This window comes from Manis javanica, chromosome 5, assembly GCF_040802235.1.
Source record: "Manis javanica isolate MJ-LG chromosome 5, MJ_LKY, whole genome shotgun sequence".
Taxonomy (NCBI): domain Eukaryota; kingdom Metazoa; phylum Chordata; class Mammalia; order Pholidota; family Manidae; genus Manis; species Manis javanica.
This window is the reverse complement of record NC_133160.1, coordinates 94,761,165-94,786,073: the sequence shown is the minus strand read 5'-3', so window position 1 is coordinate 94,786,073 and position 24,909 is coordinate 94,761,165. Positions and strand designations below refer to the sequence as shown.

General features: G+C 38.8%; 1 protein-coding gene across 2 annotated transcripts in view; it reads right to left on the bottom strand.

Annotated features, from left to right (window-relative positions):
• Positions 1–24,909, bottom strand: part of UNC5C (unc-5 netrin receptor C) — a 407,905-nt gene that overhangs the window by 115,040 nt on the left and 267,956 nt on the right. For both annotated transcript variants that reach the window (XM_037020211.2, XM_037020212.2), the window contains exon 3: positions 15,413–15,556. In XM_037020211.2, the coding sequence (XP_036876106.2) occupies positions 15,413–15,556 (144 nt within the window). The remainder of the gene's footprint in view (positions 1–15,412; positions 15,557–24,909) is intronic.

The window sequence follows — 24,909 nt, the reverse complement described above, 5'->3', positions numbered from 1 at the left end:
GCACATTGTTTAACTTTTCCATGCCTTAGTTTCTTTAGCTGAAAATGTGTATCATAATAGTATCTTCATTCAGGTTATATAAGAAGTACCTATAAAATTCTAGCATAATGCCTGGAATATAGTATGTACACCACAGAAGTACTCTCCCTACTCAGCTTTTCCCATAGCATTAGTGAATTTTATTATGCCGTACAGACATTAGAGATTATCACTGTTAGTCAAAACAAAAAAAGAACCTAGTGAGACAAAACAGTTACTAGTATGGGTAGACTAACTGAAGGCAATGATTCACAAAGAGAAATCTAGGGACTACCAGGCTGTGCTTGACAAAAATGCAGATTTCATTATCAGGTTGGGCCCAGGGAATCAACAGTTTTATCAGGTCCCACAGATGTGTGTTCATGCTCTTAAATCCGAGAACCAGTGAGGATTTATGGAACCCATGATACGCATGGCACTGTGCTGGGCCCTGCAGGCAGTGGAGGGAGAACTCCGGGAGGCTGTAGGACCAAGCAGGCCTGCTTCTGCACTGTGGCTCTGAACCCCCTCGTCCCAGCTGGTGTTTGCAGAACTTCATAGTGGAAAGCTTTCATACAGGCTGATGGCTGATAGTGTCTAGCACAGGAATTGAAATTTCACATATATCTAGGGGCCATGCAGGTAACAAAATGAGAGAAAGTTACACACAAGACTTTCTTTTTTCTGGAAACATGACACCCACTTAGACTGTCTTTTGTCTTCAAAATTTTAATAGAGACAACAATACGAAACAATCCACTTTTTACTCTTGCTGCTAAGCTCTAGCTACATGTTGCTATATAGGAATATAGACTTAGTGCACCCCGGGCCCCATATTTGATTGCTAACAAAAGCTGGTAATGTGGATCATTGTGTGATATTTTTTTCTAACTGTGTATACTGTCAACTGCTTAAAACGTTATAAAAAATACTTGTGTGGGCCACCATTTTGATGGCTAAACCAAAAATGTAGGGGCTACACTGGGCCTGTGGGCTGTTATTTTGAGACACTGATCTAGCAAGTTCAGTGCTGAAAAGTGCCAAAGTATTCTTAGTATATTTTGTGGCCTCTTTCCCACCTCAGAGGCAATCCCCAAACTTCTCCCACAGCTTTTCCCGCTTTCAGTTCTCAGATGTTTAACCAAGAAAGAAACTCTGATGAGCAAAGCTCTTGCTGTCAGTAGGACGGCGTACAGAGCATGTTCTGAAACTGTATTTTGTGATTACTAATTTACGTTCCCTTGCCTACTTTCAGAAACAGGATTAGGCAATAAATGTTAGACTTCAGAAGCTTAAGCAACCTTTTAAATAAATGCACACTATTAGCACTCAAGTCAGAAGAACCAAAAGTTTTCTTGATGGCTGAAAAGACACTCTGTCATTATTTCTGTAACTTCTGATAATTACATAGCATAAAAATGTGCTGACATATATTCTGAACCACAGTCTTCATTGCTGTGGCTGCTTAATAAACAAAAACCTGAAGCATTTTCAGATCAGAGGGAATGGGTAAAGAGTTGCTATGATCTATGCTCAACTCTTGTTCCGTAGACCAGGAATGGCAAGTGTTCAGCATCACTGCCTTCCCTTAGAGCACATGTGTCCCTAACTGATCAGTCATGGCATTCTTTTCCTTGGAGGCTGGATTTAGCCTCATGATCTTCTCCAAGGTACCCTGGAAGGCCACAATTAAGCAAGAGTTAGCAATTAAGATGTGATGCATCTCCACTCCAACCTAGAGTTCACTGCACAGAACTTTCTGGTATGGGGTGTGTCTGTGTAGCTATGGCCATGTTTCTATCAGATGTGTCATTGCCAGCCAGTTGAAGCCTAAATTTTTAAATTTAAAAATATTTTTCAGGTCAAATATATCTTGGTGTTTGGAGCTTAGTACATAGTAGATCCTTAGTAAGTGCTAAATTAAATTCAATTTCCAAAATCATCTGGAAGTTCCCTTTACTTCTGAAGGTCTGGGAACAATTTTTCTCATGGGGTGTATCATAAAATCCCTTAGAATTACACAGTCGCCTTCTGTACAGCAAAGGACACCTTCAGCAGAACAAAAAGGCATCCTACAGTATGGGAGAATATATTTGTAAATGACATATCCAACAAGGGGTTAACATCCAAAATATATAAAGAACTCACATGCCTCAACACCCAAAAAGCAAATAACTAGATTAAAAAATGGGCAGAGAATATGAAGAGACACTTCTCCAAAGAAGAAATTCAGATGGCCAATAGGCACATGAAAAGATGCTCCACATTGCTAATCATCAGAGAAATGCAAATTAAAACCACAATGAGATATCACCTCATATCAGTTAGGATGGTCAACATCGAAAAGACTAGCAACAACAAATTGCTGGTGAGGACACAGAGAAAGGGGAACCCTGCTACACTATTGGTGGGAATGGAAGCTAGTTCAACCATTGTGGAAGCAATATGGAGGTTCCTCAAAAGACTAAAAATAGAAATACCATTTGACCCAGGAATCCCACTCCTTGGAATTTAACCAAAGAAAACAACTTCTCAGATTCAAAAAGACATATGCACCCCTATGTTTTTTGCAGCATTATTTACAGTAGCCAAGTAATGGAAGCAACTTAAGTGTCCCTCAGTACATGAATGAATAAAGAAGATGTGATACATATACACAGTGTAATACTATTCAGCCATAAGAAACAAATCCTACCATTTGCAACAACATGGATGGAGCTGGAGGGTATTATGCTCAGAATAAGCCAGACAGAGAAAGACAAGTACTGAATGATTTCCCTCGTTTGTGGAGTATAACAACAAAGCAAAAATGAAGGAACAAAACAGCAACAGACTCACAGACTCCAAGAAGGGACTAGTGGTTACCAAAGGGGAGGGTGTGGGATTGCAAGGGGGGAGGGAGGGAGAAGGGGATTGAGGGGTATTATGATTAGTACACATGGTGTGTGTGGGGATCATGGGGAAGGTAATGTAGCACAGAGAAACAAATAGTGACTCTGTGGCATCTTACTACACTGATACAATGGGGTATGGGGGGGTACTCGATAATATGGGTGAATATAGTAATCACATTGTTTTTCATGTAAAAGCTTCATAAAAGTGTATATCAATGCTACCTTAATAAAAAAAAAGAATTACACAGTCCAACCCCCTTATTTTACTGATAATACAATTGCGACCCTAAGGTTAACTCACTTGTTCACGCTCACAAACTATTTAGAAGCAGTCTACCCCATTACATGGGTATACTGAAGGAGGAGCATTCCATGGTGCATGCATTTGTTAAAGAAATTTCTACAAATATGCTGGTTTACAACAACAGAAATCTATTTTCTCATAGTTTGGAGGTCAGCAAATTTGAAATCAGTTTCCCTGGGCCATACTTAAGGGATTGGCAAGGCTGTGTTCCCTCCAGAGTTTGTTAGGAGAATCTATAGCTGTCTGTTATTCTGAAGGCTGCCAGCATTCCTTGGCTTGTGGCTGCATCTCTCCAGCTCTGCTCTGTGGCCATATTAGCTCTTCCTCTTTTGTCTGTGTTAAAACTTCTTCTGCCTTTCTCATATAAGGACATTAGCATTTAGAGCACCTGAATAATCCAGGATAACCTCTTTATCTCAAGATCCTTAATTTAAGCACATCTGCAAAAGATCCTCTTTCCATGTAAGGTAAGATTGCAGGTTCCAGGGATTAGGACCTGCTACTTTTGGGGCCATTATCCAATTTACCACAGAGATGACCAGCATGGAGCCTGGATCCACCTTCCTGACTGTAATCCTGGCTTTGTACTTAATGAGGTTTATGTGTTTTTATTTCTTAATCTCTAAAATGAGGATATTTACTGTTCTTATCTCATAGGGTTGTGAAGATTAAATAAGGTAAAACACAGACAAACACTTAGGACAGTGGTATCACCTTAAAGTCCTCAGTAAGTGTCCTCATTCAGATCCCTACTCCACCGAGCCCCAAGTCAGGATAGCTGCCCAACTTTCACAGAGTTCATGGTTGTACTGATATTTAATTAAAGGAATTACTTCAATTAAATAAATAAATTCCTTTATTTCTACCAAGAGGTCACATTTTAAGTATCAGAATTAAGCTTCTTACTTCCCAAAGTGAGCTGCACTTGACAAAAGGGCTCTAGATCCAGGGAAATTCTGTACTTAGAAGAGGTCCATGCTGTAGCTATTTGCTGTTGGCCATCTTCTGCATTTTGCAGTAAGTCCGACCTTGCAGTAGGCACATTCAGCTGCTTTACTATGATCAACACTTTTATAATTTCAAATTACTTTTCAATTAATTATTTTACATGCTTCTAATAGAGGTGCTGAGAACATTTTTAACTGTTTAAAAATCTGTTTTAATGTACTTTCAAAGTGTTCTTCTAGCAAAAAAAGTAATTCTATGGTCACATGTAGCAGTAATACTTGTGTTCATAAAGAGAAAAATTGTTTATTTCAATAAAGATAAAAGGGGCTAGTTACGTTGTCATAGTAGAGTACAACTTATGCTTATATCACCAAATCTGGTGGCTAATGGGAAATGCCCACTGTAAAGTGCCCAGTAAGGCCTATTTTGGGAGAACAAGATTAGTATTCTGAGCTTTGGACACTTATTAAAAGTGAAAAATACCTGACTTGGGAGAACGAGATTAGTATTCTGAGCTTTGGACACTTATTAAAAGTGAAAAATACCTGACTTAAGGCCATAGAACCTTTAAAAATTTGTCATATGTCCCACCCACCGCAGGAAGCAAAATTCTTACATTCACTGGAATTGAAAAAAAAATCAAAAATTTATATTTAGCAACTCTTATTGTGATTTTTGAATATAAAGGACACAGTACATATTAAAAATGTTGGACAGAGTTTTCTTTACAAATATTCTAAGAGATAAAGACAAATAAAAACCAACCAACCAACAAAAATAAACTACTTGAAGTTTTCTCCATGGTTAGATTGAAAAGCCAAGAATCATCCTGTCTGTGCAAATCTGGAAAATGAGTTGGACCACATAGAGAAAAGTTTGTTTGAAACTCAGATTTCCAAAGAAAGTGGCTTGGGCAAGTTACCTAATGTTTCCATGCTTTTTTTTTTTTTGCAAAATAAGGATAATCATAGAAGCCACCTACAGTTGGGGGTGTCAAAATAGTTAACATGTATGAGGGCTTACAATAGAGTTAGGCACAATAAAGGTGCCATAAATACTGGTTACTGGACCCAGAGTGCTTTAAAGAAACTAATAAAGATGGAATATTTTGACTTTGTTCCTGTTACTTTGTAGCCTCTTTTTAGTTTTTAAAAAAATGAATGTTTTGACTACTGTTAGGAATTTTCTGCAAACACTTTCATAATATCATAGTTCATATCCAGAGACAGAGGTTAGAATGATCTGTACACAAATCAGCGGAAGGGCTGTCTTGGCAATGTCTCCAGTTTTGCCAAGTGAGCACTTTCTCAACACACTGAGGTCATTTAAACAGAGAAATTCCAAGTGAACAAAGTCTCTGCAGAAGGGAACTACAATTTCAGCTATTCTTCTTTATCTCTTGGCTTTGGGGTATTTATAGGACAAATGTATTTGGATTCAGTTTTGCTAACGGATTTTTTAAAAAAATAACTATTTTAGAGCCAGAACTCCAAATAAAAAAAACAAAAAACCCACCATACCATCCACTCTTATATTCACACTGCATCTTTAGTTTCACAAAAATATGATTATAGGTCATCACAATATTTTTTTAAGTTATGTCTTAGGGATAAATAATATGAAACATGATAAATTTATGGATGAAGAACCTCACATATCAAAATGTTAAGGCTCTTTTTTTAGAGTACAAAAAAAAAAGAAAAATAATGCAATAACTACAAACAAGCTTCTTTGCAAATAAGCATTTTAAATGTAAACTTTCTACAGCATAGAACATTAATGACCCATTTTAGTCCAGTGGGTTAACAGCCCTTCCTATACCATATAGATAACTTATTTCCCCCAAAATATAATTTATGAGACAGTGTTCTATTAATCGGATGCCAACCTCTCAGAATAAATACAGGCTATAAATGTCTATGAATTTTGGGGGCTTTCACGAATCTTGGGAACTTCAGTCCACGTACAATAGCAAATATGTTTGGGAAGATAAAGACTGATGCAATCAAGTACATGTTATAGTTTTTACTCTCGAAATGGGAACCACCTGATAAACTATGTAATGTAACAGTTGAGACATATGAAAGAGAAATTTTTGTTAAAGATTTCTGTCTTACCATCTAAAAAAGCACAAACTATGCACGTAGTCTCATATGATTCAAAATCTGCCTTCTCTACCTTCTGATGGTCTTAAATGGTTGCACAAAGGATCAACCCACAGTTCAGAAACAGGTCATTATTCTGGTGAGCTGGCAAGCCTAATGACATGTGGCTGCCAGATACTATCATGGTAGAGCCTAAATCTTTCAGAACACCTGGTTAAAGAAATGCATTATTTGATTAAATAGTATAATATTGTTTTATGCCAAGTAGACAGGTAGGAAATGAAAATGTAACATTTAAGACCATGAATAATGACTTCTGTATATATAAACCAACACAAGTCACAAGATCAATATATATTTCACTGGTAATATATATGCACACTATTCCGACTGTAGAAATATTCATTTACTCTGTTAGATACTTACTGAGTTCCTACACTGTGCCAGGCACTGTTGTAGGCTTTTTGAATTCATCAGTAAACAAACCACATAAAAAGTTTTGCCCATGTGGGTCTTTTTTCTAAGGCAGTGAAGAGGACAGACCACAAACCAAGAGTATAATAAATAAGGAAAGATATAGTAGGTTAGAATTTAATAAGTGCTATGGGAAAGATAAATAAGTACAAAAATGTAATGGAGTTTGAAGTGGGGGGAGCACAGACCCATTCACTTCAGTCTATCTGATGCCCTTGAATTCCTTAGGCAATAAAACATTTTACTAAAAGAACATATCATTAGCATTGAATAACATCATCCCTTTGTCCATCATGCACTTTTAATTCCATTGCATTTCATATTTATGTCTTAGTTGCTCAGCACCAGCCATGCGCAAGTCACTATTTTTAGGCATTCAGGATACACCTCATGGGCATATCCCCAATATGTGAAAGAAAATAAAGTGCCTACTCTTGTGAGGCTTATATTCTGGTGGAAAAAACAGTCAACATAAAAGAAAATTAATACAATAATATACCCTTTTATTCATAGTTTCAGTTTTCATAGTTTTGCGTCCCATGGTTTCAGTTATCTGAGGTCAACCAAAGTCCTAAGGCAGATGGTCCTCCTCCAGACATACAGTCAGCAAGTCAGTCGTAGGCTTAGGCCACATCACAGTGTCTGTGTCATTCACCTCACTTCATCTCATCACACAGGCATTTTACCATCTCACATCACAAGAAGGGTACGTGCAGTACAAAAAGATTTTGAGAGAGGTCACATCCATATAACTTTTATTACAGTATGTTGCTATAACTGTCCTATTTTATTATTAGTTATTGCTGTTAACCCCTTACTGTACCTAATTTATAAATTAAACATTATCTTAGTTGTGTATATATAAGAAATTTAGTATATCTAGGTCTCTTTATTATCTGTGGTTTCAGGCATCCACTTGGGGTCTTGGAACATATCCTCCACAGGTCAGAGTGGACTACTGTCATGATGAAGAGAAATGCTATCAAGAAAAGTAAACCAGGCATGGGATTAGGAAAGTCACAAGTTTGGGGTCAGCAGATTTTAGGTAAATAGGTCAGGTTGACCCCTCTGAAGAGGTGGCACCTCAGCAGAAATCTCAATGAAAGAAGGAAGTGAGCCACACTAAGAGTTGGGGAAGAATGTTCCAGGTGGGAAGGAACAGTTATTGCAAACAGCCCGTATCTGGAACGAGTGTAGTACATTCTAGAAACAAGGTAAGTGGTGTAGTTGGAGCAGACCAAGCAATAGGAGAGAGGCAGGAACCCAAGAACTTCTCACATTTCTGCATTATAAATAATAGTGAACCTGTAACATTATGCATGTGGAAAATAAGATACTATTTTGAACTGCTACCTGACATAAAAATCATTGTCACTTCTCTTGTGTTCAGTTTGTTGGTTAAAAAATTCTGTTACTGGTCTGACTGGTTTCTCCATATACCAGTTGTGAATCCAGGGAGGATTTTTAATCTCCCTTTGTCCTCAATTTGTTTATTTTGAGGACAAAAATTTATATTTGACAAAAATCTGTAAAATGATGATAGTAATACTCATCATATAGAATTGTTTCAAGGATTGAGTGAGCTAACTTGTGTAGGTCTTGGTCAAAGGGTAAAAACTTTTAGTTACAATATGAGTATGTTCTAGGGATATATTTGTACAGTATTGGAACTATAGTTAAAAATACTGTATTGTATCCTTGAAATCTGGTAAGAGAGTGTATCTTAAGTGTTTCACCACATATACACACAAAAAAGGTTACTACATAAGGTAAAAAATAAAGTGATTGGTACAGTGTCATCATTATTCTAGAGTCCGTCAGTCCAATACTAGCCACATGAGGCTATTGAGCGACTGACATGTGGCTAGTCTTAACTGAAAAGTACTGTAAATATGACTAAACCAGATCTCAAAGATTAGTATGAAAAAAATGTAGTTTCCCATTATTTGTTTATATTGGTTATTTTGTTGAAATGATACTTTAGGTATATTAGACTAAATAAAATATATTGTTAAATTAATTTTGCCTGTTTCTTCTTGCTTTAAGGGTAACAAAGCTTAAACTAGAAAAAATTTAAATGACACATGTGACTGGTATTATATTTCTTTGGACACTGCTGGTCTGGACTGTGCTAGACATTACAGACTCATAAATATGAACAAGGTCCAAACCCACAGATGACTCTAACGTGGTTTTGATCCCAGGGAAAGGGATGGGTGAACTGTGAGGTAAGGGCACAGAGGGCCACCTTGATCATCCCTAATTCTTTCCAGGAACTATCTTACTCCAATCTGTCACTGGTAGCCTTTGCGATGGTGGCTGTGATTTACTGGTTTGCACATATTATAAAGAGAAAATCTTTAGGAATTATCTTGCCATTCCCAAGAAGATATATTCTCTGGGCATAAAAATCAGCTATAACTCCTGAATTGTAGAAGTTCAACCATATGGAATACTCCTCCATCCCAAAGTATAGGGAAAAATTTATAGTCTAATTATATGTGATCAGAAGAGAATGTCATACTCTAGGATTGAGAGCCCATGCCTGGGACAAGAACTGGTAAAGAAGGAGATTTTTTTTTTCAGTTTTTGTTTAAATCATTATACTGGTTGTTACAAATACCTGTTATCATCCACTGAGCTTTTGCTTTGGTCTAGAACTATGCCATATGCTTGACAAGTTTATTTATTTAATCTTAAAATAACCCTGTCATTTCATTTCATGGCTAATGAAACTAAGGCTCAGAGGGGTTAAGTCACTTAAGCGAGGTCACATAGTAAGTGACAGAACTAGGATTTGATGATATATCAACCTGGCCCCAAAGCATGTGCTCTGACCATGCAACAGCACTGCTCTTTTCACATGATGCTTCCGGTCGCCCGCACCACGTCATCAGTAACCACAACATCAACAACAGCAGCCATATCAAGACTAAGACATTCCTGAGGAAAAACAGCTCACATTTTGCCTGAATTACATTTTCCCATCTTTATCCTAGGAATTCTCTCATTGGCCTATAACCAGGGTGTGGGGAAGTTGGAGCTCCTATGGCCAGGATTCTCACTGAACTTAAAGCACCTGATGCTGTAACTGGCCTGTTGCTAGGCTACTGCTTCCACACCTTTAGGCAATAAGCTATTATTGCACTATATGGAGAGCTTGGCCCAGTGCTGTGGGCAGAGGCGCTAGTGCTCGACCTGCCACTGGGAGAACAAGCTGGATAATAAACCCTTTCACCCCAAAGAAATGTTCTACTGTCATTTCTTTGGTCACACTGAATCCATAGTGAACTTGCTGGGGCTGAAACCCACTGGCAAGACACAGGGACACTGTAAAAAAACAACCCCATTAAACTGGCAGTTGTAGGACAGTCATTACAGAGCCCACTTGAGTTCTCTCAGAAGAAACTTCTCCACCTGCAGTGGAGGCTACAGCAGCCATCTAGGACTTTAGGCTCTGCCCTCTGGTAAATGGGTGTGAAGCTAGCACAGGCCTGTTATGTTCTCAGCACATGCCTGGTGCATCCTGATTTCTTTTGTTCCCTCTGCCCTGATTTTCTCAAAAACTTATTTCTGTATTTTATATACTCTGAATGTATGAAATATTATAAGCAACTTTAAATAAATGAATTAATAGCCAATATTCATTTCTGCTTTATAAAGTTCTAAAAATAGAGCTTTTCATGACAGAACAGGCCCCTCCGCAGGACACATATGAGTAGAAATCTAATTAGGTGAGGGGTAATTGCACTTATTTAACCTTAGCCTGATGATTATCTCTACTTGGGACAAATTTAAACTTTAACTGCAGTTTATGTAATGGTCATCTGTCAAGTATTACCAGGCAAAGCACCACAGCTCACTTGAAACAGGATGAACTAGAAAACCCTCAAGCTTCCTACAACATTAACAAGAATGTGCTTGGTAGGGGTGAGCCTGGACAGAGAAAATCTGAAATTTAGCCTCTTTTCTCCATCATGATGTAAATCTGTGTGGGTGAAACTGTAATATTTCAAGAATATCTTGCCTGGCTTTAGTACATCTGAATATCAATAGGCATTCAGAGGTGGAAAGCAGTACAGCTTTGGTGCATTTGCAACATTCCTCAGGGGTGGAGAGAAGTTCATCTCCATGTCAATGGGTAATTACCTGGGCAATGGAGGGCTTATCTGTACCTGAGAGGTGAGGGGAGGGTCAGTTTTGCTTCTGCTGGAGCAGGAAAGAGAGAGGCCCCAGACTACAGTTTGTTTTAGAAATAAAGGTTGTAAACTTTATTTCTCCCTTTGACTGATTTCAATTTTTAGAGATATTTTGCCCTGGGATTTCCTCTCCCTGGACTTACAATCTGTATATATAATTCTTTACACACTGTATAACTGTCCTCGGCCAATCACATCTGAGTTCAGTTAATTACAGAAATATAAGCAAACTGCTCTTCAGTCTTATTGCATGAAGATGGGGAGGTGTTTTAGGCAAATTGCTTACCCGAGTTCATTTTCTTACTATTTGAAAATTTCAAACTACATTTAAAACCAGTGAAATAAATAGCAAAGTTGATGTAATATGTTGCAAAGAAAGATGGGTTCTGATATATATTTAATTTTTATGTGAAGAACAAGGATATAGAAAGAATATATATACTATTATATATCATATATACTTATATACATATATATACACATGAAATTGGAACTATGCAATTTCATCATTTGGAACTATGCAACCCTTAAACTTAAGCTTTTAGGAAAACCAGTTAATATGGAGTGTGGATTGGCTATTTTAAATATTTATTGTATTTGATATTAATGAACACATAATGATGAAAAAGATAGTTTTATATCACTGTACCTCTTTTGATTATAATTAGAAGTGAACATTAAATTCATTGCAATATTTGACTAAAACAAGTAGTTGTTCTTAAAATGTTTGAAAGTCTCTTTTTTCTCTTCATAAATAATAAAATAAATTCTTCAAGATTTGTGGTAGACTGGTGTAGTCATATAATGGCAAATGCCGCTGAAATCTCTCTCCAGGACTGATCCCACCTGTTGGCAACATTGATGGTGAAGATTCTCTGCCTTTCCTGGAATTGCCCTTACTTGGGGAGAACTGGCTTGAGCCAGGTCACACAAGCTGGCAAAGGCTGGAGGTGAAGAATTAGTCCCATCCACTGACTACCTATGTGGGGAAAAAAGGCCACTTACCTGCTATGTCTCAAGGTGGGACAAATCTAAAGTGCCATCCAAGCTCTAGAGCTCCTTGTAGCATCATCCTTTGTTGTCCCGACCCTGAAGCTCAATTTCTCCCTTTGCCCAATCCTACAGCCTTCATTCCTTGTCACTGTTCGTACATCACACTTTAATACATTGTGGGCACCATGTCTCCATCTCAGAGTCTATTCCATGGAGAACCCACATAAGACAAAGAAAATCTCTTTAGGCATATTCAGAGAGGAAGATTAATATAGAGCATTTTAATAAACTTCACCGGGAATTCTTCTTAATGGTTTTAATTCAACAAAACTTATTAACATCTATGATGTTCTAAGCATTGTGCTGAGCATTAAAGATATAAAGAAAAATCCAATTAAGCAAAACTAATCTCAAGGAACTCACTGGCATGAAACAGACTTTACAAGTGACTATAATTCATATGGGATAAGCCCTGTAGTCAGAGTTTGGACAAACTGCTTTGGAAGTATTGAGAAAGGAAGACCTATCCCTCCAGAGACTCCTGAGGTAGGAACGACTTCCTTAAGGACATTTGAAAGAAATCCTGCAAAAGGCTCAGGCCTTCTAATTCATTCTTTCTCTCACATCCCATCTCACAGGAAAAACTATACCTCTGCCTTTAAATATAGATAGAATCCAGGTCTCACCTCTACTGCTTCTGATCAGTGCAAGCTGAGTGTCTCTCAGAGCCCCAACCCAGAACTGGTCTTTCTGCTTCTATACTTGCCCCTCATGATCTGTTCTCAACACAAAAGTATGGTGATTCTGCTAAACTGGAAGTCAGATCATGAATTCCTCTGCTGATTCCAAAGTTCTCATCTCATACTAAGAACCAGAGATGTGCACCTACAGGTTGCCAGTCCGTCCCCATGCTGCGCCCTCCCGTCCTCTACTTCAGGCCTCACCTTTCTCGGCTCAGCCAGCAGCCTCCTCTCACTCACGCTCTTCTAGGCACTATGGCTGATGTGGTCTTCCTGGAGCCTGCCAGCACACTGCTGCTCAGGGCACTGATGCTGGTGCCACTTGCTATTTGTTCTGCCTGAATTCCTCCCTCCCCTCCTTCAGGTTTCTCCAACCATCAACCTCCTGCACAGGCATTCACCTGACCGCTCTGCAACCAGGCCTTGCAGAGAACAGTAACAGGTGACTCTTATTTTCCAGAGAATGACTAGATGCCTCCAAGCCCCTGTCAGACCCTCCCCAGAAACCTGCTAGATCAAGTGAAAGCAGTGGAGCCATCTAGAGCAAGCGCAGGATAGATTCGTTTGCCCTACCACTGACCTTTCTGCAATCAATACCAGAAAACATGTCTCTAATCAGCAAACAACTAATTATCTAATGAAAATCACTATGGGATGGAGAAACCTCAGTAGGAATTTCCCAACTCTCAACCAATCCCACTTCACCAGGATCCCTTAAAAATTAGCCTTGCTTGTTGATGAGCAGGGAGAGATTTGAGCTAGCCTCCTGCAATAAAGCTTTTTCCTTTTGTGAAAGCATGTGTCCTATGTTTGGCTTAAGTGTACATGGGGGAGCAGACCCTTGTTCAGTTACAGCCCTCTCCCAGCACAACATATCCCCTTTTTCTGCTTTACTTTTCTTCATAGTGCATATCATTTGCTCTATTACTGATTATTATTTATTTTACTTACAGTTTGCTCTTGCCCACCTGCCCATAGGTCCATGGGGGGAGGGATCTTTACATGTTTTGTTTCTGGCTCCATACCCAATACTTACAAATGTCCCAAGAACAGAGTAAATATGTACCAAATATTGGTTGAATAAATGAATTTTTACAAATAATGAATGGAATTCAGAGAAGGGTGAAGCCCTTTAATATGAACAGTAGCTGGAAAGCATAAAATTCAAAGTATTTCTCATCTAGTGTGACTAGAGAAATTCTTTGTGCTCAGAGCTGGAAACACAGGCTGGATATATAAGCCAGGACATATGGCTGGCTGTTTTGGGCTGAACTGCATTCCCCTAAAATTCACACATTGAAGTCCTAACCCCCAGTACCTCAAAACATGAATTTACTGGGAGACAGGTCCACTAAAAAGGTTAATCAAGTTAAGATGAGGCTGTTAGGGTGGTCTTAATCCAATGATTGGTATTATGAGAAGTCTGGACCTGGACAGTTGCAGAGAGGAGACCATGGGAAGACACAGAGAAGACGACCATCTGTACACCCCAGAGAGAGACTTCAGAAGAAGCCAATACTGCCGGCACCTTGATCTCAGATTTCTAGTCTCCAGAACTTTGAGAAAATAAACAACTGTTGTTTAAGCCACCCAGTCCATGGTATTTTGTTATGGGAGCTCTAGCAAACTCAAACAATGGTATATGCCATTGTAAGAAATGCTGATCTTATCTCACAGGCCACTCTAAAATTTTAAGCAGAGATAGCAGTGAGCTGAGGCAGGACCTGGGTTTTAGAATGATTGCATTTGTGGTAATATGGAGGAAGGACTGGGACAGGGAAAAGACTTCAGCCAGAGTCTAACTGGGAAGTGTTTGCAGTGGTTGCAATCTAAATCAAATACAGGAAGAGAAGAGGTGAGTATAGAACTGAGAGAAGCATTAGAGCCCAGATTGTTGGGGCTTAGTGACACATTGGGGGCTAGTGACTTTGACATCCACCACAAAATGGAATTTAGTAAAATGCAGACATGCAAAGGAGTTCAGATGATAACATTTACATGGATTTCAGCAGCCTCATACTTGAGAAAATTTCATAATATGGAATCTCAAGACAGATTAAAGCAGCATTCATAATGCTCAAGATGTGAATAGTGCTCACTGAGAAAAGAAGTCTGCAGTAAGAGATTCAGACTACATATTTTTAGGGATAATATGCAAAAAAAAAGCATATTAAAGAATCTTAAAAGTTTTGCAATGAAGAAACCTCTTTAACTTTATCCAATAAAAAGTATTCCCCACATTTATTTGGTTATGGAATCCTTTTTGTGAGGCACATTTTAACCTCTCCCTCGACATGAATATTCTAGAAATTAACACAGTTGGGAAAAATGTGGTAAATTCTGATGCACTAGAATGGTTTCAAAATAAAGTTTGTATGAGTAATTTCTATTTCCAGTAGCAAAACTTGTCAACATTGTCCTAACACATTGTCAGATTAATTTCATTAAAGGAATATAGTTGGTTTTCCCATAGCCTAATTACTACCAGATTTAAAAAGAAAATATAGAAACATTAGAAGGTGGCACTAATTCTTTCACATTGCTAAAGGAAAACTCAGGGTCCTGAAACAAAAAATAAAATGATATTCTGATGATTTAAGAAGAAAGTGCAGCTCAAATGCAGAAGTCTGGGGGCAGTTTTGAATGGGGTTCTTTTATGTTAGAGCAGTTATGGTCTAAAATTCTCTCATATTCCATCAGTTTCTGAAACACACAGTATCGGTGTGCAATGACTCACATGCAATGCGCACATAGGCCTTCCTGCTCTTTGTGGTGCCTGCTGAGCTCCAGGCCACACACTGGCACCAGTAATCTTCAGGCCCAAAGAGTTCTTCCACTTGTTGGCGTGAAATTTCAATGCTTACTTCCCGGACAATAAGACCTGGCAAAAGAAAGGAAGATTTAATTCAGGACAAGACTTGTACTGATGAAATAAGAAACATCATACCATAATTTTCCCCCAGTGATCCTTCTTGATGCCATAGATAACATGCCAGATATTGTCTCTCATCTCCTCTGATTTTCCTCAGGCTCCAGCTACTAGACTTCCAACTTTTTCATTCTCTTATTTACTGTTTCAAATCTCGATTCATCAGAAGATGAAAGTAGAGTAGATCTATCAGTCCACAAAATTACACCTTCCCCCATGTGGCTTGACTATTTTGAAACATGAACCTGAATTTCACATCTTCTAAGGATTCTACCTCAATTATATAGGTTATGGGTAAGATACCAATGTGTCATACACAGCTTTATGATACCTAACCTTCCAAAGTCTTCACATGAAATGAGAAGGAATGAACTAACACTATAAATGTAAATAAATAAATCATAAATATATACTGGTTTATATATATATATATATATATATATATTTATGTGTGTGTGTGTTTTATTATAGTATTATCTAGGACTGTATAGCTGTATACAGCTTTACCACTCTTTACATAGCTTTACAGTAACTATAAAGAAAGAACAACCTAAAACTATAACCAAAGATGTAAATCACAAATACATGTATCAGGCTTTAATATACTATGATCTACTGCTTTATAAATATGTAGTGATTATTTAAAACTTATTTTAACAATTGGGTTTCAGTTACTAAGGCACATTGTTTTACTTGAAAGACATGCTAGTCTTAGTTAAGAAATCCTTGCTATTCTACCCAGTATGACTTTAAAGCTTTCTGTGGATAAAATGAGAGTTCCTGTGGCCAGGATTTTCACCTGGCCCTGGTTGACTAGGTCACTGCACACCTGTGGGCAATACATGGCTGTTGACTCTATATGAAGAGCTCCGTCCAGTGCTCTGTGCACCACAGGGTGGCAGGCTGCAAGGCTGCAGGAAAGCAGAGCAGAGGCTGGAGTGGTGGCAGCACTGAGGACAGAGGCCCAGAGGATGGCTCTGCAGGATGACTGTGCAGACAGAGGGGCCCAGAGGATGGCTCTGTGGGCAGAGGGACCCAGAGGCAGAGACCAGCTTGCTGCAAGCAGACTTGCTCTGAGTGAATGGGATTCTAGTGACTGACCTGCCACTGTGAAAATAAAGTTGGGTATAACCCTTTCACCCCAAGAACATTTTGCTGTCAATTTATTTGGTCGCATTGAATCCATAGCGAACTTGCCAGGGACTGAAACCCATTGGTAAGACACTTTCATGCAAAGTATTTTGAAATCCCAAATGCTTCTTTATAATTGTAACTAAAATCTTGTTAAAGTGGCCTCTAGCTAAAATGCTCAAATAATTTATGTGAATTTACTTCAAAGCATTATGTAACCCTGAATAACAAAAATTGACCTGGGGATCTGGTGTGAATAAAATGAGAGTTTCTGTGGCCAGGATTCTCACCTGGCCCTGGTTGGCTAGCTCACTGTACACATGTGAGCAATACATAGCTATTGACTCTATATAAGGAGCTCTGCCCAGTGCTCTGGGCGACACGTGGCAGGATGCAAGGATGTAGGAGAGCAGAGCAGGAGGCTGGAGTGGTGGCAGTGCCGAGGCGGAGACTGGCTTGCTGCATGCAGACTCGTTATGAGTGAATGGGATTTTAGTGATTGACCTGCCACTGTGGGAATAAAGTTGGGTATAACCCTTTCAGCCCAAGAATGTCTTACTGTCATTTTCTTTGGTCACACTGAATCCACAGTGAACTTGCCGGGAGTTGAAACCCATTCGCAAGACATAGCTGGGGTTATCATTGAGGTATCAGAGCCTATTTCTGAGATCTGTTCTGCAAAGTGCTTCTTTGCACCGAGCAAGAAGGATCATCTGAACAGTATATGTGGACAACTGCCAATTCTCCTGCACACAGTTCCAAAATGAAGTGTCTAGTGAGAGAACTAGCAGGGGTGCCTTAGGGAGTAGGAGAATTTTCTCTGGGTCAAGAAAGCACAGTAAGAAAGATTAAAGTATTCTTTGCACTGTTTATTTATTCATCATTTATTGCTGAACAGGTATTTATTAAATATCAATTATGCAAAAGATATTGCACTAGGCACTTGGGAAACTGATGAATAAAAGTGACATTGCAAGGAAGTTATTGGGAGGAGGGCACATAATAAATACGGATTATACAATTTATTATTTAAATACAATTGTGTTCAGTGCTGCAAAAGAGAGGTATAGGGACAATGAGAGTGAGTAATAATGGGTCCCAACTTTGTATGAAGAATCTGCCATGCGTTTGGCTGGTTAAATATATGGGGGGAGGACAGTACATATGGGAAAAAGCAGGAAGGAGAATGAAGAGAGCTGGGAATCTAAGAGAACTGAGCACCAGGCACAGAGAGCAGTGGCATGAGAGGAAGCTAGAGACAAGAAAGAGATGAGTTTATATACAGTTCTGGAGACCAGTGGCATCTCAAAGTATGGCCCCCAGAACAGCTTCATCAGCATCACCTGGAACTTGTAGGAAATGCAAATTATTGGGCCTCACTCCAGACTCACCAAATAAGAAGCCTGAGTCATAGAAATGACTAAGTCCTTAGGTCCACTCAAGAGTCGTTGTGCTGGAAGGCGGCCCAGGGAAAGTTCCTGAAGGGGCAACTCCAAGTATTAAAATTATTTTAAAGGTTTGAAAACTAATAATCCTTTTATGTTTATGTAGAGATCCAGTTTAAAAGAATTTTCAAAAAACTGGCATATCTCCAAACTTTCACTCTTCTATTAAAAGATTAGTTTATTATTTTAACAAATGTCCAACTAACAATCTCTGCAGCAAAAATCCCAACTTATTAACAAATAAAGCTACTTTCCTTCCTCTTTCCTGTTCCCTATTTAGGACTGTCATTTTCCTGTTTTTTGATAATTATTACCATTTTTCTGATATCGAGAAATCCATGCTGTGGATAAAGTGAAGGTTCGTGTGACCAGAATTCTCACCTGGCCTTGGTTGGCTAGCTCATTATACATGTGTGGGCAATGCATCATTATTGACTCTATATAAAGACCTCTGGCCAGTGCTCTGGGCAACAAGGTGGCACAGCTGTAAGGCTGCAGGTGAGCAGAGCAGAGGCTGGAGTGGTGGCAGCATCAAGGACAGAGACTGCGGGTAGAGAGACCCAGAAGCAGAGACTAGCTTGCTGCATGCAGACTGGCTCTGAGTAAACAGGATTTTAGTGATTGACCTGCCACTGTGGAAATAAATTTGGCTATAACCCTTTCACCCCAAGAATGTTTTACTGTCATTTCTTTGGTCACAATGAAACCATAGAGAATTTGCCTGGGGCTGAAAGAGACACATGCAAAGATGGAGCAGGGTTGTCCCTCCCCTCCCCCACCATATTTCTTTTTATTTCACTCTCTGGTGTTTAATATTTTTGGCTGTTTTACTTGTTTATTTCTTCTCTCTTAATGCAGAAATTCAGTTCCTGGAAACAAAACTCTTCCTTTCAAGGATGTTGCAGCAAATTTACAGTCACCAAAGGGCTGATAAACCTGCAGTGTGTGTTTCCTCAGAATAATGGCCCTTTACAAAATGCAGAGCAGCAGCAAATGGTCTCAAGGTATTCAAACCACACACAAATATTTTGTGTCCCAAGATGATAACTTAAGGTCCTACACTCTGCCCTGTCCCATCCCCTTTTATTTAAAGCAATTACAGGAAACCTAATTAAATACAAGGGGAACTTCACTAGGGCCCCTGTATCCTTCAGGCCAAATAGGCGCGTGGATGTTTCTACTGACCATAAATCTGAAGCCTTTTAAGAAGCCACAGACTGAGCCTCCTGCTATAGGGATTATTCATAGTATGAATGTTCTGAATTGCTTGGCGCTGGCTCCCTCTGGGTCCAGGAGTCAAGCACACACCGATTTTTGTCTTCAGCTTCACAGATGCCTTATTCAGGAGGAGAGAGACTAACTACAGTTGTGTACAGTTGTCCTGCCACATGCCCAAGGTGTACATTCCAACTTTGGGTCAACAACTCTAGAACAAGAAAGAATGGAAGTATGAAGTTTCAATATACCTACAGCTTAGAATTCTCCAGAATCAGCAGCATTATTCAAACTCTGAGTTCCTTAGCTACATACCATTTTTTTCATTACAGTAGGTGATTTTATTACTTAAAACATTTTGCTCATCAAACCAGAAGCTAGTGGTTTGGGTAAAAGTAGATAAAATCCTTCCTCTTTGAATTTCGAATCTGCTTGAAATCTTGAGATGGAAAAAGCAAGCTGCCTTGAAATTTGAAATGCCATCAGCATTACTTCCAAGGTGCGCTGCTTTGAAGAGCATTTGGGAACCTGAAATTGATTTCAGGTTACTTAAGTGTGGGGGGAAATGCTTCAGTCTACAGGATTTACTCAAATACAAATGTGTATTTTCCATCTGATAACATCAAAGCTTTCCCATCACTGTTCTCCTTTAATAGTAGCATCTCAAGGATGTATGCTGTTTGAAGTTTGAAGTGATTTGCTTTTATAATACAATTCATTGTGGATGGGAGCCAGAGCGCAGGGAAGTAATTAGCATGCTTTATTAAGAAGTCTTATAATGAACACAAATGTACATTTGTTAATAGGGAGTTTCAAATGATATTAGAAGTCCAGATGCAAATGCAATCCTCTGATTGGATCTTTGTGAGGCTATACATGAATATGGAAATTCAATCTGATAAATAACATTTATTCCCTATCTTTAGCATAATTTTAATTTCCTAACAGTGGTCTGGCACTACAAATAGTATTTTTCTACAGATTATTATAAAGTGATCACAAATACATGATGAATACTCTTGTACAGTTATTTCAAATGACATCCATATTCCCCTCAAAATGTAACCCACAATGCTGTTAACAAATATTAGAAGTTCAATAACCTCAAAAATTCTATGTACCAGAAATATAAAGATGAATAAAACACCATTTCCAGCCTTGTGCCTTTTATTTATCTCATTTATTAGGCGATACTGAAAATCATGTGTTACTTTAAAAGGTTTTTAAAAATGTGGTCGTCATTTTCACTTTCTGATACTCCATGTATGTTTCACTATAAAAAGCATCCTAACCCTGTAGGGGCAATCTTAAACAATCAAAATTAAACTAAACTATGTAAGAAGACTTAACAACAGTGTCTCTCCCCAACATTATCACATGTTTCATGTTTTCATTTCAAGGAGTAGCACATTAGAGGGTATGATCCTTAATCCTTCTTTCTCCTCTCAACAGAGCATTCATACTGGCTTAGTTGTTTTTTTGTTTTGTTTTTATGTTGTAAACCACCCCATATTTGTTCATCCCATAATACAGTTTTATGCGGAAAGATTAAAAACTATGTAAATGGTATTGCTGGAATTGTCAGTTATAATATGGCATCCGTTCACAGGAGAACTATTGTGAGTAAAGTTGTTTCCAAGTAAAAAAAAAAACTGTGTTATGTGTGCTTCAGCTATATTTCTCATTCCTCCCAATTACTTTATCTTTCATATGACAAAGGGACATTTAAGACTTCACGTTGCACAGACCTGGCACTCTGACTTCCTGCAGCACTCTCCCTATTGGGAGAAGAGTGGCAGAGGTCACTCCACCAGATCTCATTATAGTTCATTCACAGTTAGGATGCGGGTTGGTGGGAAATGTATGAAGTTGCAGGTAGGGATGTTCTGGGATATATTATGACACTGTATTGAATTAGTGCAGTCTCTCTTTCATGCTTTCTTCCAGAGCTTAATCCTGTTAGTTTTCACTAATATGATCTAAAATATGAAACATATCAGCTCTAGAGGGCTTAATATAAATTAAATCACACAAAATACTATCATTATTTAAAATTATGTCAAATCATAAAAACTTATTATTTTAGCAACTTATAACTCTGACTGAAGCAATCAAAATATGAAAATCTGAAGGCAGAGCTTTATAATCAAGACATTGTTTTATGTTACATGAAGTCATTTGACAATCTTTAAACTATATTAGCAAAAGAAGATACTGTAAACACATAATTAACCAACTTTTCTCTGAAAGGTTTTCCTTGAATTTTTAATATGATATTTAATATATAAAGAGGCCATATAATTAACTAAAATTACTTTGTGTAAGTGGGAATTACAAGTTACCTTGCATTATTGATAGGTGAGCAGTTTACTGGCGAGCATAATTTTGTTAAAGTTACATTTATTACCTTTGTGATCAAGATGATACTCAAAACTTAAGGAATAACACAGCTGAGTCTGAATGGTTCAAGGAGTTTGCTTGGAAGCATTTCATACCTAGGTTATGGACTTGATTTCCTTTTTTATGTGTAGTTTCTAGTTACTTGTCCAATGTGTAATGAGAATCTGTTACATTCTTGTTTTGTCTAGAAATGAGAAGACATTCACTGTGCTGTGTATATCTGGGTGGGGGAACTGTTAGTACTTCTAGACAGCTGTATGACAACCGTAGGCCAAGGAAGTTTTTCCCCTTGAAATTTGAAATTTTAATTGCAAGATGATATTAAAATAGAATGACAAATGATTTTGGTCTGACCATGTTAACATTGTTTTCCCCTTTCCTTTGCAGGAGTGTCAGGTTTTAGATGTTACAGGAGAACCAGTCCTCCTATTTTTGATTTGACTCTCCAGCCATCATCAAGCTTAGGGCTGCGAGTAAGAACAACAACTGGAGTGGTAGGTGTGCAAAGTATTCTCACAAATAGAATTGTGATGAGTTGACAGAACTTAATCCTACAGCTTTGGCTCATCATTGAATTCTTATTCTTGACGTTGGTTATTAAAAACCTATTTAATCTCTCTATTCCAAGAACCTTTCTGAGATCAAAATGGGAATGAAATTCTTTCTGTAATTAATCTTCCTTGCATTTCAATGTTCTTTATAATGTAAGAAGCAATAATATAAAACCATGATGGAATTAGTTTAATTTAGAAGGGCACAAAGCACATTAAGACAGTAGATGTGACAGGTGGAGCCAACATGGTGGCGTGAGTAGGACAGTGGGAATCTCCTTCCAAAAACATATACATTTTTGAAAATACAACAAATACAACTAATCCTAAAAGAGAGACCAGAAGACACAGGACAACATCCTGACTACATTGACACGTGCGAGAGCCCAGCACCTGGTGAAAGGGGTAAGATACAAGCCCAGGCCGGCGGGACCCCAGCACACCTCCCCCCAGCTCCTGGAGGGAGGGAGAGGGAGCCCAGGACTGCTAAACACCCAGCCCCAGCCACCTGCACCAAAGCGCAGACACAGTGCATGCGTGGAGGGCTGGAAACTAGGGAAATAGGGCAGCAAGACCTCTGAGCAGGTACCGAAGCTGATGCCCCTGTGACAAAGAAAAGCCAGTGCTCTTTGAAAGTCTTGAAGGGACAGGGATTTAACAGCTAGATGGATACAACACAGGTCACAGCCCAGTGGCTGGAAATTACAGGGAAAACTGGTGCACTAACCCCCTGGGCAACAGCTCTGAGACCCCTCACGGAGGTAAACAGCCAAACAGCCCCCCACCCAGTCCATTACCCCTCCAGGCGCTGTGAAAGCAGAGAAACTGCCTACGGCAAAACACGCCCACAGAAAGGCAGAAAGGAAAATTCCTACACTTCGGCCAGGCAAGACACAAAGACCCAGCCTACACGCAATTACCCAACACAAGCCACTAGGGGTCGCAGTTGTCCCAGTAAAGAAAGGCCAGTAGCAAGTGAAAAGTTTGGCCCTCCCAGCTGACAGTCAATAGCACCTGTCAACATGAAAAGGCAAAAAAATATGATCCAGACAAGACTAACCCAGACAGCTTTGGCATCTGCTACATCTTCCCCTGAGAAGGAACCTGGGGAGATAGATTTAGCCAGTCTTCCTGAAAAAGAATTCAAAACAAAAGTCATAACCATGCTGATGGACGTGCAGAGAAATATGCAAGAACTAAGGAAGGAGAATACAGAAATAAAACAAGCTCTGGAAGGACTTCAAAACAGAATGGACAAAATGCAAGAGACCATTAATGGTCTAGAAAACAGAGAACAGGAATGCAGAGAAGCTGATGCAGAGAGAGATAAAAGGATCTCCAGGAATGAAAGAATTCTAAGAGAGCTGAGTGACCAATCAAAAAGGAACAATATACGCATTATAGGAATACCAGAAGAAGAAGAGAGAGAAAAAGGGATAGAAAGTGTCTTTGAAGAAATAATTGCCGAAAACTTTCCCAAACTAGGGGAAGAAATGGCCTCTCAGACCACAGAGGTACACAGAACCCCCATGACAAGGTGACAAGGGATCCAAGGAGGGCAACACCAAGACACATAATAATTAAAATGGCAAAGATCAAAGACAAGGACAAAGTATTAAAGGCAGCCAGAGAGGAAAAAAAAGGTTACCTACAAAGGAAAACCCATCAGGCTATCATCAGACTTCTCAACAGAAACCCTACAGGCCAGAAGAGAATGGCATGATATACTTAATGCAATGAAACAGAAGGGCCTCGAACCAAGACTACTGTATCCAGCACGAATATCATTTAAATATGAAGGAGGGATTAAACAATTCCCAGACAAGCAAAAGTTGAGGGAATTTGCCTCCCACAAACCACCTCTTCAGGGCATCTTACAGGGACAGCTCTAGATGTGAGCACTCCTAAAAAGGGCACAGAACAAAACACCTAACATATGAAGAAGGGAGGAGGAGGAATAAGAAGGGAGAGAAATAAAGAATCATCAGACCGCGTGTATAATAGCTCAACAAGTGAGTTAAGTTAGACAGTAAGAAAGTAAAGAAGCGAACCCTGAACCATTGGTAACCACAAACTTAAAGCCTGCAATGGCAATAAGTACATACCTTTCAATAATTACCCTAAATGTAAATGGACTGAATGCACCAATCAAAAGACACAGAGTAATAGAATGGATAAAAAAGCGAGATCCATCCATATGCTGCTTACAAGAGACTCACCTCAAACCCAAAGACATGCACAGACTTAAAGTCAAGGGATGGAAAAAGATATTTCAGGCAAACAACAAAGAGAAGAAAGCAGGTGTTACAATTCTGGTATCAGACAAGACAGACTTCAAAATAAAAAAAGTAACAAAAGACAAAGAAGGACATTACATAATGATAACGGGCTCAGTCCAACAAGAGGATATACCTATTCTAAACATATATGCACCCAATACAGGAGCACCAACATACCTGAAACAAATATAACAGAACTAAAGGAGGAAATAGAATGCAATGCATTCATTCTAGGAGACTTCAACACACCACTCACTCCAAAGGACAGATCAACCAGACAGAAA